Source organism: Salmo salar, chromosome ssa24 (genome assembly GCF_905237065.1).
Source record: "Salmo salar chromosome ssa24, Ssal_v3.1, whole genome shotgun sequence".
NCBI classification, from domain to species: Eukaryota; Metazoa; Chordata; class Actinopteri; order Salmoniformes; family Salmonidae; genus Salmo; species Salmo salar.
Genome location: NC_059465.1, coordinates 32,905,140 through 32,922,500, shown reverse-complemented (window position 1 = coordinate 32,922,500; position 17,361 = coordinate 32,905,140). Strand labels below are relative to the sequence as shown.

General features: G+C 39.9%; 1 protein-coding gene across 3 annotated transcripts in view; it reads right to left on the bottom strand.

Moving 5' to 3' along the window:
* LOC106585765 (EGF-like repeat and discoidin I-like domain-containing protein 3) overlaps window positions 1-11,356 on the bottom strand; it is a 212,798-nt gene extending 201,442 nt beyond the window's left edge. For 2 of the 3 annotated variants that reach the window (XM_014172354.2, XM_014172355.2), the window contains exon 1: window positions 10,836-11,356. In XM_014172354.2, the coding sequence (XP_014027829.1) occupies window positions 10,836-10,899 (64 nt within the window). In that variant the 5' untranslated portion in view covers window positions 10,900-11,356. The remainder of the gene's footprint in view (window positions 1-10,835) is intronic. The other variant, XM_014172353.2, reaches the window with a different exon arrangement.
* Window positions 11,357-17,361: the final 6,005 nt, after the last annotated feature.

The window sequence follows — 17,361 nt, the reverse complement described above, 5'->3', positions numbered from 1 at the left end:
AGAGAGAGAGAGAGAGAGAGAGAAATTACTCAGAAATGCTGGCTTGATAACTACAGTACTGTATATCAAGCATAGAGCTCACCTCTGCAGGTTAAAGTACCTCTTGAATAATTCACATGGTTCTCAGTGGTTGCTAGACCCAAAGCCTTAGAGAAACTAAGGTCCCTGTTTAATCAAACCTGCCGTTTACGGTTAAAGTAAATAAAAACATTATTACTCTGAGGAGAGAGAGAGTTAAATTATTAAACATTATTACTCTGAGGAGAGAGAGAATTAAATACAGTTCGCATTACCGTGCCTTTACGTTTTTTTTTATTTTCCTGCACAGTTAGCATTGTTCCATTTTGTACTTGAATCCAAGTACATATTCATCCTGCAAGAGAACAAAAAGGTGTAAGGAAGTCCATGATTTGGAGTGTACCCTTCCAGAATTAAAATGAGCCTCCCCTATCTCCTGGGGTATGTCGGAGGTAAGATCTTAAGCCACCTCCCATTTGATCCAGAATAAGAAGATGGGGCTTATTGAAAATGCAGGGGTGTTCCATTCTCTCATGGAGAGATTTTATCAGAGCAAAGTAGAGCTATATTTTATTAACCTGCAATCATATTTTGACTAAAGGAAGCTTAACCTCACTGTACTACTACTACTACTACTATATCATTGGAGGTAGGACACATCTTCAAATCAAATCAAAGTTTATTTGTCACGTGTGCCGAATACAACATGTCACCTTACAGTGAAATGCTTAATTACAAGCCCTAACCAACAGTGCAATTTCTAAGTAAAAAATAGGTATTATGTAAACAATAGATAAGCGAAGAAAAAAATGTATATGAAGGAAAAAATAGCCAAAACATTTATAAAAAAATATTAAATAACAGTGAAAATAACTGTATTATACAGGTGGTACCGGTACAGAATCAATGTGCGGGGGCACCAGTTAGTCAGGCTAATTGAGGTAATATGTACATGTAGGTAGAGTTCAAGTGACTATGCATAGATGAAAAACAAAACTATTTTGAAAGAGGAGTGGGAGGCCCCGGTGTACAACTGAGCAAGAGAACAAGTACATTAGAGTGTCTAGTTTGAGAAACAGAAAAAAAGTCTTCATTAAATAGTACCCGCAAAACACCAGTCTCAACGTCAACAGTGAAGAGGCAACTCCGCGATGCTGGTCTTCTAGGCTGAGTTGCAAAGAAAAAGCCATATCTCAGACTGGCCAATAAAAAGAAAAGATTAAGATGGGCAAAAGAACACAGACACTGGACAGAAGAACTCTGCCTAGAAGGCCAGCATCCCGGAGTCGCCTCTTCTCTGTTGACATTGAGACTGGTGTTTTACAGGTACTATTTAATAAAGCTGTCAGTTGAGGACTTGTGAGGCGTCTGTTTCTCAAACTAGACACTCTAATATACTTGTCCTCTTGCTCAGTTGGGTACCGGGGCCTCCCACTGTTCTTTCTATTGTGGTTAGAGACAGTTTGTGCTGTTCTGTGAAGGGTGTAGTACACAGTGTTGTATGAGATCTTCAGTTTCTTAGCAATTTCTCGCATTGGAATAGCCTTCATTTCTCAGAACAAGAATAGACTGACGAGTTTCAGAAGAAAGTTCTTTGTTTCTGGCCATTTTGAACCTGTAATCGAACCCACAAATGCTGATGCTCTAGATACTAAACTAGTCTAAAGAAGGCCGATTGTATTCCTTCTTTAATCAAACAACAGTTTTCAGCTGTGCTAACATAATTGCAAAAGGGTTTTCTAATGATCAATTAGCCTTTTAAAATGATACACTTGGATTAGCTATTGGCTATTGGAACACAGGAGTGATGGTTGCTGATAATTGGGCTCTGTACACCTATGTAGATATTCCATAAACAATCAGTCGTTTCCAGCTACAATAGTCATTTACAACATTAGCAATGTCTACACTGCATTTCGGATCAATTTTATGCTATTTTAATGGACAAAAATGTGCTTTTCTTTCAAAATCAAGGACATTTCTAAGTGACCCCAAACTTTTCAACGGTAGTGTATACCAGGCCAACAAAATCTGTACATCCGTGGCTTGACCCGAGACTACTCTGATGTCTTGAACGTTTATTCTAAGACGTGACCAAAAATGATGGCATCACTGTTTTGAGGAACACTCATTGATCCAATCAGTGATAAAATGTGAATAAGGTCTTGCCCTGAAAAACACAAAAACAATAATATGTGACCCTAATAGACATTAAATAGACATTAAAGGGCCTGCGCTTAATTATAGAAAACATCTGTCTCAGGTTTCTTGTGAACTGATAAAATATAAATCTCATCCAAAGCTCTCTGCATCATTTCTCTCCTTACAGCGCCTGTCCAACTTTAATCTCACTAACAGTCCTAAAGCCTCGGTGTTATTCTAATTCTTAAACGTGCTGTAAATCTTAGGACATCTAGTGGTCTCTGATTTGGTCTTTGTATTATAGTCTCAACATTTATTTTCGTTTCAGTTTCAACTGAACTTTTACTACAAAGCCACTCCCTGTGACCTAGACAGACTAACCTTTTGACCCTAGCACATTTAACCATATTATTTTACCACCTAATGCTCTCCCAATAACTCATACAAGTTCACAGTAAAGACACATACCACAATGGCCATTAGCCTATCAACACAGGTGAAAAATGAACTCCCCTCCAAATATTATTATGACTAAACAGCATCTGCACTGACAATGCCACGTAAGGAATAAAAGAGAACAATGAGTCTGGCCTATGACAATTCATTAAGAGTAGAGGGCATTATGAAAATAATCACTTCTGTTTCACCCCTGTGTCTATGTGTTACATTTCCATTTGCTTGGATTGTCGTCCAATGAGCACCCAGGATTTTCACAGTTATCGCGACTGATGATCTCAGAGTTTAACCACTCTCCATTGATTGAAGACCATGCCATTCACAGGGAGAGTGAAGGGCAATGTGGTAGATTGCAAGGCTACATTATTAAAAGTGACCTTAACATAAGCCATAACCTTCAGATGTGGAACGGTGGATGTATAGAATGGCCATTCAGATAGATAGCTATCATCTGCATGCATGGGGCATCAGCGTAGCCTAGTGGTTAGAGTGTTGGACTAGTAACCGAAAGGTTGCAAGTTCAAATCCCTGAGCTGACAAGATACAAATCTGTCGTTCTGCCCAGTTAACCCACTGTTCCTAGGCCGTCATTGAAAATAAGAATTTGTTCTTAACTGACTTGCCTAGTAAAATAAAATGTAGGACTCATGTTTTACTAACATGCTGCTTAGTAACGTAAAGCAAAACCTATTTTATTGTGGGGTCCGCTTTTTCATATTTCCTTTGAGAGAGTCAGTTTCAGTTGACTTCAAATCATCAAATTCAAAGGTAACCAAGCGATATCGCAGCGATATAAATGCGATATTTTAGTCGTCTAAGACTCTGCATATTAAAAATATAAGGCTTTGTCTGTTGTTCTAAAGAATTATCACAAACCGTCTTGCACTAATATCAGTAATTTTTTTCTACACTGATTTTAGGTTTTGGATATCCTACTGCAATTATGGTAAAAAATGAAGAACAGCCAAGTCTGCTCTAATATACAATACATCTAGAAGGTTTTGTGAATAGTGCACTAGCCACAAAGCTACGACAGGTCACATATGTATGGATGGGAATAATGGATAAAGCTTCATACTCTTATCATGACATAGAGACAATAAAGCTTGTTAGAATTAAGGTTACACTTAGCTTACAACTCTTGTGGTTCCATAGAAAGAGGTGTCACTTCTGAAAGTGGTGTGTGTCAGTGGTGAAAAAAGTACCCAATTGTCATACTTGAGTGAAAGTAAAGATACCTTAACAGAAGTGAAAGTCACCCAGTAAAATACTACTTGAGTAGAAGTCTAAAAGTGAGTTAAAGTCTAAAAGTATTTGGTTTAAAATATACAAGTACAAATCATTTCAAATTCCTAATATTAATCAAGCCCGATGGCACAATTGTATTCATCTATATTTCTTTACGGTTCGCCACTACAACACATCATTTTCAAATTAAGCATTTGTGTTTAGCGAGTCCTCCAGATCAGAGGCAGTAGGGATGACCAGGGATGTTCTCTTGATAATTGTCTGAATTGGACCATTTTCCTGTCCTCCTCGAGTACTTTTGGGTTATTTTCTTTAAGAATGTAGTGTAGTTAAAGTAAAAGTTGTCAAAAATATAAATGGCAAAGTAAAGTACAGATACCCAAAAAAAACGACTTCAAGTATTTTTACTTAAGTACTTTACACCACTGCCCTTAGTCATGCGGTGTACCCAGGCAAGTGTGCGGACAATGGGTGAGAATCAGCCTTGGGAACCAAACCATATGTTACTGCAGACAGAGCTGCCCCGTGATACTCTCAAACACTCAATGGAGTGTTTGATAGAAACTGTCTCCAAAGACACCTGCTACCTTGGGCAATACAGAGGGGTGAGGGGAAAAATATAACTGGGAAAATATTGCTTCAGAGGATTTGAGACACTGAATTCCAATTGGAGCAAATTCTCGAGTGGGATTAGACACTTGAAGTAGGGATCATTGTGTGAGAATTCAGGGGAGATGTGATTGATTTGTGATCAGCTCTGTGGCTGTTTTTTCCGGCAGTAAGCCTTGTGGACTACCTACTGTCCTCTTAGCTCCAGTAAAAAATATGAATTTGAATTATTGTGGGAAATCAACTGCCCCCACCCCCCAACCCCAACCCAGTAAACCATTATCCCTGGATGAGCTTAAAGAGACAAACAGATGGACAAAATCCCACTAAATTTTCAGGAATAAAAGACGAATATGATTAATTGAAGACCTCACTCTGGATATATTTTTAACTGACTGAGCCTTGAAACAAAATAGACCCAATGTACCTTGGCTGTGCGTGCATTGTGCAGGGACTAGGAGGGAGAATTATGTCTTGACACTGGGAGCCGACACAAGGAGACTTAGGGTCACAGCAGTCTTACTACTACTGCTCTAGGCACAGCCTGACAGGAGAGGCTTAGACCTGCCTGACAAGGCTGACTCCTGAGGCTAACTAACGTGTTGCCAAATGACTAGAGACAGAGGAATACATTACCCATTTACAGATGTAGGATCTTAATTTGACCACTACCGTGGCAGCAAAAAGAATCCTGCAGCAACATGATTTTAATGTTTAGTCCATAACGTTGCTTGATCGGTGGTTAGGCTATTAGCTGGCCAAAATGTAACTACATTAAAAGTTCAACACTGTTAATATAACCATGTGTTAATTAACGCAGGTTTTCAGTGAACTTATGTAAATCACCAAGCTTATCTAAATTTCCTGCGGTGCAGGAAATTTCTCAACAACAAAAGAGTGATTAAATTAAGATCCTACACCTGTTTTAAAATAGGCAAATACACTTTATTTAACCATCTTATACACACAGAAGAAGTAGACATATCAACAGTGGGGGGAAAAGTACCCAATTGTCATAAAAATATTGATACTTTATTAGAAAGTTACTCAAGTAAAAGTGAAAGTCAGTAAAATACTACTTGAGTAAAAGTCTAAAAGTATTCGGTTATAAATATACTTAAGTATCAAAAGTAAATGTAATTGCTCAAATATACTTAAGTATCAAAAGTAACAGTATAAATCATTTAAAATTAATTATATTAAGCAAAGCAGACAACATCATTTTATTGTTTTTAAAATGTATGGATAGCCAGGGGCACACTCCAACACATTATTTACAAAAGATGCATTTGTGTTTAGTGAGTCCGCCAGGCCAGAGGCCGTAGGGATGATCAGGTGTTCTCTTAATAAGTGCTTGAATTAAACTATTTTCCTGTCCTGCTAAGCATTCAAAATGTAACGAGTACTTTTTGGTGTCAGGGAAAATGTATGGAGTAAAAAGTACAATATTTTCTTTAGGAATGTAGTGAAGTAAAAGTTGTCAAAAAAATAAATAGTAGAGTAAAGTACAGATACCCCAAAAAATGACTTAATTAGTACTTTAAAGTATTTTTACTTTACACCACTGCATATATATATATATATATATATATATATATATATATATATATATATATATATATATATATATATATATATATATATATATGTTTACATGATGGAAGTAATTGATTACTTGTATGTGCACTACTTAAAAACATGTTTATATGTCATCAGCATTGAAAGCAAGTCTAAGAAGTGGAAGATATGTTCTATGTGCACTATTTCTATGCTTCACGTCCTTAATTAAGTTTTGTTTTTGCATTTTTTATTTTGTACACCAGCTTCAAACAGCTTAAAATACATTACAGTGCCTTTGGAAAGAATTCAGACCCCTTGACTTTTCCCACATTTTGTTACATTACAGCCTTATTTTAAAATGGTTTGAATTGTTTTCCCCCTCATCAATCTACACACAATACCTGTCACGCTGGCATAAAGGGTCGGGAGACAGGCGCAGGAATATGTAATAGGGTTTTTTAGTACACCCAAATTACGGCGTGTCGTGTAAAGGCACGGGGACGAACACCAAACAAACACAAAGCAAAAACACAGGGCACACTTATACAATTACTAATCACTGGGAATAGGGGCCAGCTGTGCGTAATGAAAGCTCAGGAGGGATCGGTGACAGTACCCTATAATGACAAAGGAAAAACACGCTTTTAGACATTTTTGCAAATGTATAAAAAAAAATATATGGAAATATGACATTTACATAAGTATTCATACCAGTTACTCAGCACTTTGTTGAAGCACCTTTGGCAGCGATTACAGCCTCATGCGTTCTTGGGTATGATGCTACAAGCTTGGCACACCTGTATTTGGGGAGTTTCTCCCATTCTTCTCTGCAGATCCTCTCAAGGTCTGTCAGGTTGGATGGGAAGCATTGCTGCAAAGCTATTTTCAGGTCTCTCCAGAGATGTTCGATCGGCTTCAAGTCCGGGCTCTGGCTGGGCCACTCAAGGACATTCAGAGACTTCTCCCGAAGCCACTCCTGCGTTGTCTTGGCTGTGTGCTTAGGGTCGTTGTCTGGTTGGAAGGTAAAACCTTCGCACTAGTCTGAGGTACTCAGCGTTCTGGAGCAGGTTTTCATCAAGGGTCTCTCTTTACTTTGCTCCCTTCATCTTTCCCTCCATCCTGACTAGTCTCCCAGTCCCTGCTGCTGAAAAACATCCCCACAGAATGATGCTGCCACCACCATGCTTCACCATAGGGATGGTGCCAGGTTTCCTCCAGATGTGACACTTGGGATTCAGGCCAAAGAGTACAATCTTGGTTTCATCAGACCAGAGAAACTTGTTTCTCATGGTCAGAGAGTCCTTTAGGTGCCTTTTGACAAACTCCAAGCGGGGATTCATGTGCCTTTTACTGAGGTGTGGCTTCCGTCTGACCACTCACCCTTAAAGGTATAATTGGTGGAGTGCTGCAGAGATGGTTGTCCTTCTGGAAGTTTCTCCCATCTCCACAGAGGAACTCTAGAGCTCTGTCAGAGTGACCATCGGGATCTTGGTCACCTCCCTGATTGCTCAGTTTGACCAGGTGGACAGCTTTAGGAAGAGTCTTGGTGGTTCCAAACTTCTTCCATTAAAGAATGAAGGCCAATGTGTTCTTGGGGACCTTGAAAGCTGCAGAATACCCTTCCCCAGATCTGTGCCTTGACATAGTTCTGTCTCTGAGATCTACGGACAACTCCTTTGACCTAATGGCTTGGTTTTTGCTCTAACATGCACTGTCAACTGTGGGACCTTATGTAGACATGTGTGAGCCTTCCCAAATCATGTCCAATCAATTGAATTAACCACAGGTGGAGTCCAGTCATGTTGTAGAAACATCTCAAGGATGATCAATGGAAACAGAATGCACCTATTCCGAGTCTCATAGCAAAGGGTCTGAATACTTACGTAAAGAAGGTATCTGTTTTTCATATTTTATACATTTGCAAACATTTAAAAAAATCTGTTTTCACTTTGTCATTATGGGTATTGTGTCTAAATTGATGAGGGAAAAAAATATTTTTATCAATTTTAGAATAAGGATGTAACATAACAAAATGTGACAAAGATCAAGGGGTCTGAATTCTTTCAGAATGCACTATATACCACAGCATTGTTGAATACTCGTTTCTGATTGTCTAGAAGGGCATTTTAGAATAGACATTAAAACCAGATACCGGGGCAGTTGGGAAATATATTGTGACACCTTGCAATCATGACGGAACAAGCGTCTACACATGCAGACCATACTTGCTACAAGGGTACAGAAAGCTAAACCAACAACCATTCATTGTAAACGCAGGTCCAACGAGGAAAAACTTAGCTATCTAGCATTGACTTGTTTTTGCAGAGACTGATGACCTAACGTGGTGAGTGATGAACATGAATTTATACGGTCCCTACTGTTGCAGTCATGACGCAACTGGCGCTATGCTGTCAAATCCGCCCACGTTTCTAGTTTGACATTTTCTGTTTTCAACAACTAATATTTTTGAATTCGGATGTCATATTGGCAGGTTTGCTAGCAACAAACTATTTAGCTAGATTCTAGTCTAGTGTTTGATATGCAGTGCGATCTACTCGTAATGAACAGTGTCAAGTGTCCTGACGAGAAGGCAAACGTTTCTAGCTATGCCAGGCAAAATTCAGGCATTATCATTGTTATGGTTGTATCCAAATGAATGTCAACAGAAAAACAGCTACTGTGCTGTTATTCTGGCTGCAGAGGTCATGACTGTGTTAGCCGTAGCTAGCTGGTTAGCTAGCATCAGAACATAAAGAACAACGCAACATAAAGAACAAAGGACTGGGTGGCGTCCTCAAATATCAAACTAATCGAACGACCAGGACTAGCAACCAAAAGATAAGAAAGTATGAATTTGCTTATACAAATGTAAATATCAATGAAACAGAGCTTCAGATGGTACAATGATTCTCTACACTATACTTGTTTGTTTTGTCACGTAAACTGAAATTAGGCGAACTATTACAGCAAGCAGGAAATGGCGGACCAATTTCTACATATTGCACCTTTAATAAATGTAGCCATGTGTCACCTAGATTAAGTCACTTATCCACCAGAAGTCAAATCTTCTGACCTGACTTACAGTAGGCTAACTGCTGTGTCAACACACTATCCTCATTTCACTCTTCAACAACAGCTGCACAGATCAAAGGAGGGTAATTGGCTGCCAAATGACTCATGTAACACATTATGCGATATGCAATCTCCTATGGTCACCATAATTGCACAAGAAAACTGTTGATTTCGAAATCATAATGTCTCAAAGTTGATGACTCATTTGCATTCAACAAATCAGCATTCAACACAGCAGAGTTTAACACTCAACAGTCTCAGTGGTAGACTGTTCAAGTGAGATCCCAGTTAGCCTAGCCTACCGCTTCCAGATGTTTTATGAGGTCATGGGTAGCCTAATATGGTTTACGCATTGCAACTAATGTTATAATAGGGAGTAAAAGCAACGGTTTGACATTCCCTGAAATGATCAAGCAAGATTACATCTCCTTCCATCATCCGCTTTCACATTATGATCTGCTGAAGACATTTGTCATTTTCTGGCTTCCTTCTCAGGTTGGCATTTATTGTAATTCATCTTGCCCTGGAGGCAGCTCTGCAGAGTGGTCACTAGCTGGCACAGCTACAAAGTCATAAAATCTGATTTTAAACCTAACCTTAACCACACTGCTAACCATTTCAAAATAAATGTTCATGAATGTGTACAATATGGCCAATTTTGACTTTGCAGCTGGCCAATTTAGCAGAAATCACTCTGTTCTGCATCCAGGGCAAGATTCATGACAATAAAGGTCAACCTGAGCTTCTGTCCCTTTAATTCTGGTAACATCAAAATTCTGCTGTAAAGAATTACTGGGGTGGTTCATAAATTATTTTCACATAACCCTCCCCTTGTACTGTAAAAAAAAAAAATGCCCCCCTCATTTAATTAACTCAAATTAAATATAATGACCACAAATAACAATAACTGTAGTGACTGTGTTTATAAACGTGGATATGGACTTTTCCACTTCAGTATGCTTTTATGGCATAGTTGATGACACGCAGGGCTACTGTGCCAATGCACCACACTACCAATAAGCAAAGCATAACTGCATACTAATTACCCACTTCAAGCACTTCAACATCATGGCTGGCGTTTTCAACACCACGATAAAATAGACAATGTCAATCACGAAAAACATAAAATACATCCTTTCCTACCTTGTACCCAGTACGGAAGGCCTGGCTTGACAATATCCGAATGTCATTAACGCTTTTTGGTGTTTTGTAACAGATTTCTCTTTCCATTCATCAATGGCCAGTGCACAGTTTGGATGCTGGAATTATACTAAAGTGGACGAACGTGCCCAAGTAGCCTACAGGAGAGTTATGATACGCTTGGAATAGCCGCTCAGATCGGAGAGGATGCAGAACGGGCGTTAAGCTTTGCTGAATAACTGTCAAAGCTATTGTGCATGCTCCTTAATATCGGTATTATTTCCATAAATTAGGCTACCATACACTATTGGAAAATGAAAAATAACTCAGTTAACACTCACTGTATATGTCTACTGCGTTAACCTCTTGCATAACATGACAACCAGGGCGTATTTAGTAGCCTAGACTATTTTGCCACATCCCGTATTAAAACATGACACTTTGATGGGAAATAAATGTTCATTCTTGCCACATATAGCCTAATCTGTTTCAGCGGGTGTCATTGGATGTAGAGAAACCCACCTAGACATAAAGCATAGCATACTTCCTCTCGACTATCCCCATCCATAAAATTGCGCTCCACTACTCACCTTTCACAAGATGCGGGACAGCGGCGCTCAAGCAGAGGACGATGAATACGAGTAACGGTCCCATCCTCTCTCAAATAGCAGGTTTCACTTCCAAGGTTAAGGAATGTGGGAAAATCACGAATCAAAACAACAAAAGTTCTTCCTCTCACGGAGCCGCAGGGCTAGTCTGTGACAGTAGTAGCCTAGTACCTCCTCTTCGACTGGTGGTGGTAAGTCCTCTTATTTTCCGAAGAGAGTCACGGACAGTACCGCACTAGTCTACCTGGAATGCTGAGTGTTGAAACAAGTGGCAGTGCCAAGGGTCCGCTACCTGCCTTACCCTCTCCGCAGTGATGCGCGATGTGATGCGATAGCCAAGAGAGATTGTGCGTGCGTGCAGGTCCCGGTAGACGGTTTCACTCTGAGTGCGCGTGAGTGTCAGAGACTGTGTGTGTGCGAATGTGTGCAAACACTGGCGGATGAGGAGCGCGCAGTACACGGTCGGTCACAGCAATCCGACTGGGGCGCTGTCTCACTGATAGAGACAAACCTCAGCTCCTCCCAACACGTGCTGATACTGCTAGGCTAATGGCTACAAAGCACCGCCAAATTCAGAAGGGTGGGATCTAGATTATATTATCAGCCACTCTTCTCCCTCTTCTCGTTTCTTCCACCAGACCTCTGGGAGAACTGGCAATGGTCACTGATACAAAACAGGTCCCTTAATTTAGCTGCTCCCAGCTCCAATTTTAGGCTTATGTCTTCTGGAAAGCAGTTCAGTTCAAGATCTCAGCTGACATGCATCTCTGTCCAGGTTCCTATTAGAGGGTTGGTTCTGAATGTATATGCTTAGGCCAGGGGGTCTCTCACTTGAATTCGCAGACTTTCTTATTCATCCAAATGATTCCATCAGCTTTCCTCCCATCAGAAGTTTAAGAAGTTACACTTCATGAAATCATATGCCTATGGGCAGATATATAATTTGCATTACATTTGAGTCATTTATCAGATGCTCTGATCCAGAGTGCATCCATCTTAAAATGGCTAGGTGAGACAACCACATATCACAGTCATAGTAGGCTTTTTTACTCTTTAAAAGTAGATCTCAGCAAAGTCAGTGCTGGAAAGTAAAGACACAAGCGAGTGTTAGTGCAATCAAAGCAAGGCTGTTAGTGTTTTTTTCTTCAAAGATACTTTTTCAAGAGGTGGGGTTTCAGACGTTTTCGGAAGATGGGCAGGGACTCAGCAGTCCTGACTTTGGGAGGGCTAAAAGACCAGAGGTGGCAGAACGGAGTGCTCAGGTTGGGGTGTAGGGTTTGAGTTAATTTGAGTGTTTTCTAATTCATCTCTCTGTTACTGTACACTGAGTATACCAAACATTACTGTAGGAACCCCTTCCTAATATTGAGTTGAAAGCATTCCACAGAGATGCCGGCCTATGTTAACTCCAATGCTTCCCACAGTTGTGTCAAGTTGTCTGGATGTCCTTTGGATGGTGGACCATTCTTGATACACACGAGAAACTGTTGAGTGTGAAAAACACAGCAGCGTTGCAGTTCTTCAAATCGGTGTGCCTGGCACCTACTACCATACCCTGTTCAAAGGCACTTAAATCTTTCATCTTGCCCATTCACCCTCTGAATCCCACAGATACACAATCTATGTCTTAATTGTCTCAAGGCTTAAAATCCTTCTTTAACCTGTCTCCTCTCCTTCATCTACACTGATTGAAGTGGATTTAACAAGTGACATGAATAAGGGATCATAGCCTTCACCTGAATTCAACAGATGTCAGGGAAAATGCAGGTGTCCTTAATGTTTTGTACACTCAGTGCATATTTCCCTTAATATATATACACACACAGTTGAAGTCGGAAGTTTGAATTCACCTTAGCCAAATACATTTCAACTCAGTTTTTCACAGTTCCTGACATTTACTCCTAGTAAAAATGTCCTATCTTAGGTGAGTTAGGATCAGCACTTTATTTTAAGAATGTGAAATGTCAGAATAATAGTAGAGAGAATTATTTATTTCAGCTTTTATTTCCTTCATCACATCCCCAGTGTGGGTCAGAAGTGTACATACACTCAATTAATATTTGGTAGCATTGCCTTTAAATTGTTTAACTTGGGTCAAACATTTCGGGTAGCCTTCCACAAGCTTCCCACAATAAGTTTGGTGAATTTTGACCCATTCCTCCTGACAGAGCTGGTGTAACTGAGTCGGGTTTATAGTCCTTGCTCGCACACACTTTTTCAGTTCTGCCCACAAATTGTCTATAGGATTGAGGTCAGGGCTTTGTGATGGCCACTCCAATACCTTGACTTTGTTGTCCTTAAGCCATTTTGCCACAACTTTGGAATTATGCTTGGGGTCATTGTCCATTTGGAAGACCCATTTGCGACCAAGCTTTAACTTCCTGTGATGTCTTGAGATGATGCTTCAATATATCCACATCATTTTCCTTCCTCATCATTTTCCTTCCTTTTGTGAAGTGCACCAGTCCCTGCTGCAGCAAAGCACCCACACAACATGATGCTTCCACCCCCGTGCTTCATGGTTGGGATGGTGTTCTTCGGCTTGCAAGCCTCCCCCTTTTTCCTCCAAACATAACGATGGACATTATGGCCAAACAGTTCTATTTTTGTTTCATCAGACCAGAGGACATTTCTCCAAAAAGTACGATCTTTGTCCCCATGTGCAGTTGCAAACCGTAGTCTGGCCTTTTTATTGCAGTTTTGGAGCAGTGGCTTCTTCCTTGCTGAGTGGCCTTTCAGGTTATGTCGATATAGGACTCGTTTTACTGTGGATACAGATACTTTGGTACCTGTTTCCTCCAGCGTCTTCACAAGGTCCTTTGCTGTTGTTCTGGGATTGATTTACATTTTTCACACCAAAGTACATTCATCTCCAGGAGACAGAATGCGTCTCCTTCCTGAGCGGTATGACAGCTGCGTGGTCCCATGGTGTTTATACTTGCATACTATTGTTTGTACAGATGAACGTGGTACCTTCAGGCATTTGGAAATTGCTCCAAAGGATGAACCAGACTTGTGGAGGTCTACAATTCTTTCCTAGGTCTTGGCTGATTTCTTTTGATTTTCCCATGATGTCAAGCAACGAGGCACTGAGTTTGAAGGTAGGCCTTGAAATACATCCACAGACCTCCAGTTGACTCAAATGATGTCAATTAGCCTATCAGAAGCTTCTAAAGCCATGACATAATTTTCTGGAATTTTCCAAGCTGTTTAAAGCCACAGTAAACTTACCATATGTGAACTTCTGACCCACTGGAATTGTGATACAGTGAATTATAAGTGAAATAATCTGTCTGTAAACAATTGTTGGAAAAATGACTTTTGTTTTGCACAATGTAGATGTCCTAACCGACTTGCCAAAACTACAGTTTGTTAACAAGAAATTTGTGGAGTGGTTGAAAAACAAGTTTTAATGACTCCAACCTAAGTGTATGTAAATGTTCGACTTCAACTGTATATATATACTTTACAGGATTTATGTATTCATCTGTTCCAGCTATTCAGGGAGATACACTGAGAAGAATACGGTAGAAATAAAGCATTATACTCAGGACCTTCAGATAGGATGTGCCTTGTACTTTGCAGCATGCCAATGTTTCTCCTGTCTAGCCAAAACAGGAATGACCAGGTCCAATTAGGAAGCAGGAAACTTCCAACCATGGAACATACCATTTTGTAAGGAATGACGCTGGGGACGAGAAGCAGGTACCGGGAGTGAACATTTAATTACCAACGTACATAGAACATGACAGTGTCTGGACAGGAACACACAACAACATTAATGCTGACACAGGGATCTAACCAAAGAAACAGATAGATATAGGAGGAGCAATGAACATTGTGATGGAGTCCAGGTGGGTCCAATGAAGCGCAGGTGCACGAAACGATGGTGACAGGTGTGCGTAATGATAGGCAGTCTGGCGCCCTCAAGTGCCAGAGAGGGAAAGCAGGAGCAGGAGTTACACATTTTAAACCAATCACAATTGACCATGTGATAGGCATGACGTGAAATACAATGCAAAACATTTAACATAAATTCTAAATTCATAATAAACAGCACTTCAGCGAGTGCCAGGTAACCAATAATAACCAAGTTTACTAATAATAACCAATGTTAACAAATATATTTTTTTCCCTGTGATAATCAACGATTTTCATGGACCTCAAAGAGGCTATAAACATGGTGCTCTTAGATTCACCAGTGTTTGGCACTCAGTCGAACCTCCAACCACGAAGCGGACAGATAATCTCTTCAATAACGAGGCAATAGGTTTACGAGATAAATACTTTAAATTGCATGATATTACCTTTGTGAGTCAATTTTCTTCATATTCACTATGTGTATTAGTAACTTTGTATCACAAAATACCTGATTAAAAATAGTCACTAAATAGTTAACCAAATAGCTTCCTATCTGCATTGACCCTTTTTGCCCTAACTATTTTGACTCATCACATACATTGCATTCGGAAAGTATTCAGACCCCTTGACTTTTTCCACATTTTGTTACGTTACAGCCTTATTTTAAAATGTATTGAATTGTTTTCCCCCCCATCAACCTACACACAATACCCCATAATGACAAAGCAAAAACAATGTTTTTAGACAATTTTGCAAATGTATTACAAGTAAAAAAATGGAAATATTATATTTACATAAGTGTTCATACCATTTACTCAGTACTTTGTTGAAGCACCTTTGGCAGCGATTACAGCCTCATCTGTTCTTGGGTATGACGCTACAAGCTTGGCACACCTGTATTTGGGGAGTTTCTCCCATTGTTCTCTGCAGATCCTCTCAAGCTCTGTCAGGTTGAATGGGGAGCATTGCTGCAAAGCTATTTTCAGGTCTCTCCAGTAATGTTCGATCGGGTTCAAGTATGGGCTCTGGCTGGGCAACTCAAGGACATTCAGGGATTTGTTACGAAGCCACACCTGCATTGTCTTGGCTGTGTGTTAGGGTCATTGTCCTGTTGGAAGGTGAACCTTCGCCCCAGTCTGAGGTCCTGAGCGCTCTAGAGCAGGTTTTCATCAAGGATCTCTTTGTATTTTTCTCCGTTCATCTTTCCCTCGATCCTGACTAGTCTCCCAGTCCCTACCACTGAAAAATATCCCCACAGCATGATGCTGCCACCACCATGCTTCATCGTAGTGATGGTGCCAGGTTTCCTCCAGATGTGACGCTTGGAATTCAGGCCAAAGAGTTTAATCTTGGTTTCATCAGACCATAGAATCTTGTTATCTTCTTATGGTCTGAGTGTCCTTTAGTGCTGAGTGTCCAAGAGTGCTGTCATGTGCCTTTTTTTAGGGAGGAGTGGCTTTCGTCTGGCCATAAAGGCCTAATTGGTGGAGTGCTGCAGAGATGGTTGTCCTTCTGGAAGGTTCTCCCATCTCCACAGAGGAACTCTGGAGCTCTGTAAGAGTGAGCATTGGTTTCTTGGTCACCTCCCTAAACAAAGGCCAATCTCCCCCGATTGTTCAGTTTGGCCAGGAGGCCAGCTCTAGGAAGAGTCTTGGAGGTTCCAATCTTCTTCCATTTAAGAATGAGGGAGGCCACTGTATTCTTGGGACCTTCAATGCTGCAGAAATGTTTTGGTACCCTTCCCCAGATCTGTGACTCGACAAAATCCTGTCTCTGAGCTCTACAGACAATGGCTTGGTTTTTGCTCTGACATGTACTGTCAACTGTGGGACCTTATATAGACAGGTGTGTGCCTTTCCAAGTTGTGTCCAATCGATTGAATTAACCACAGATGGACTCCAATGAAGTTGTAGAAACATCTCAAGGATGATCCATGGAAACAGGATGCACCTGAGCTCAATTTAGTCTTATAGCAAAGCGTCTAAATACTTATGTAAATAAGGTATCTGTTTTTTTACTTTTAATACATTTGCAACAATTAAAAAGCAACTGTTTTCAATGAGGGAAAAAATAATTTAATCAATTTTGGAGTAAGGCTGTAATGTAACAAAAAATGTGGGAAAAGGGGGCGGAATACTTTCCGAATACACTGTATGCTAAGGAAATCCTTTTTAACATATTCATTGAATATTCATTTTTTTATCAATAATTGTATTGTTTGATATGAAAACTGTAATTATCGATATAAAAATCACTATCAATAATTCTATGATAATGACCTGCATGGTGGCGGGATTAAATGTGCATGCTCGTACATACAGTCGCTAGGGAAAGTCTGCACAGTCATCAAATTAAATATTAAAAAGGATTCAATAAATAAACAAATCCTACTGATATACACAACTTACTCTCTTTTTTTCAAAGTGAAAAAAATATTATAAAACATTTTCCAAATGAATATCAAAATAAGAAATGTAAATGCGTTGATTGCGTATGTCTTCACACCCCAGAGTTAATATTTGATGGAAGCAACTTTGGCAACCATTACAGCTGTGAATTATTTTGAGTAAGATTCTGCTTACCCTTGCATCTCTGCTGACCACCCACTTAGTATTTCTACGCGCCATATACACTATGCATACAAAAG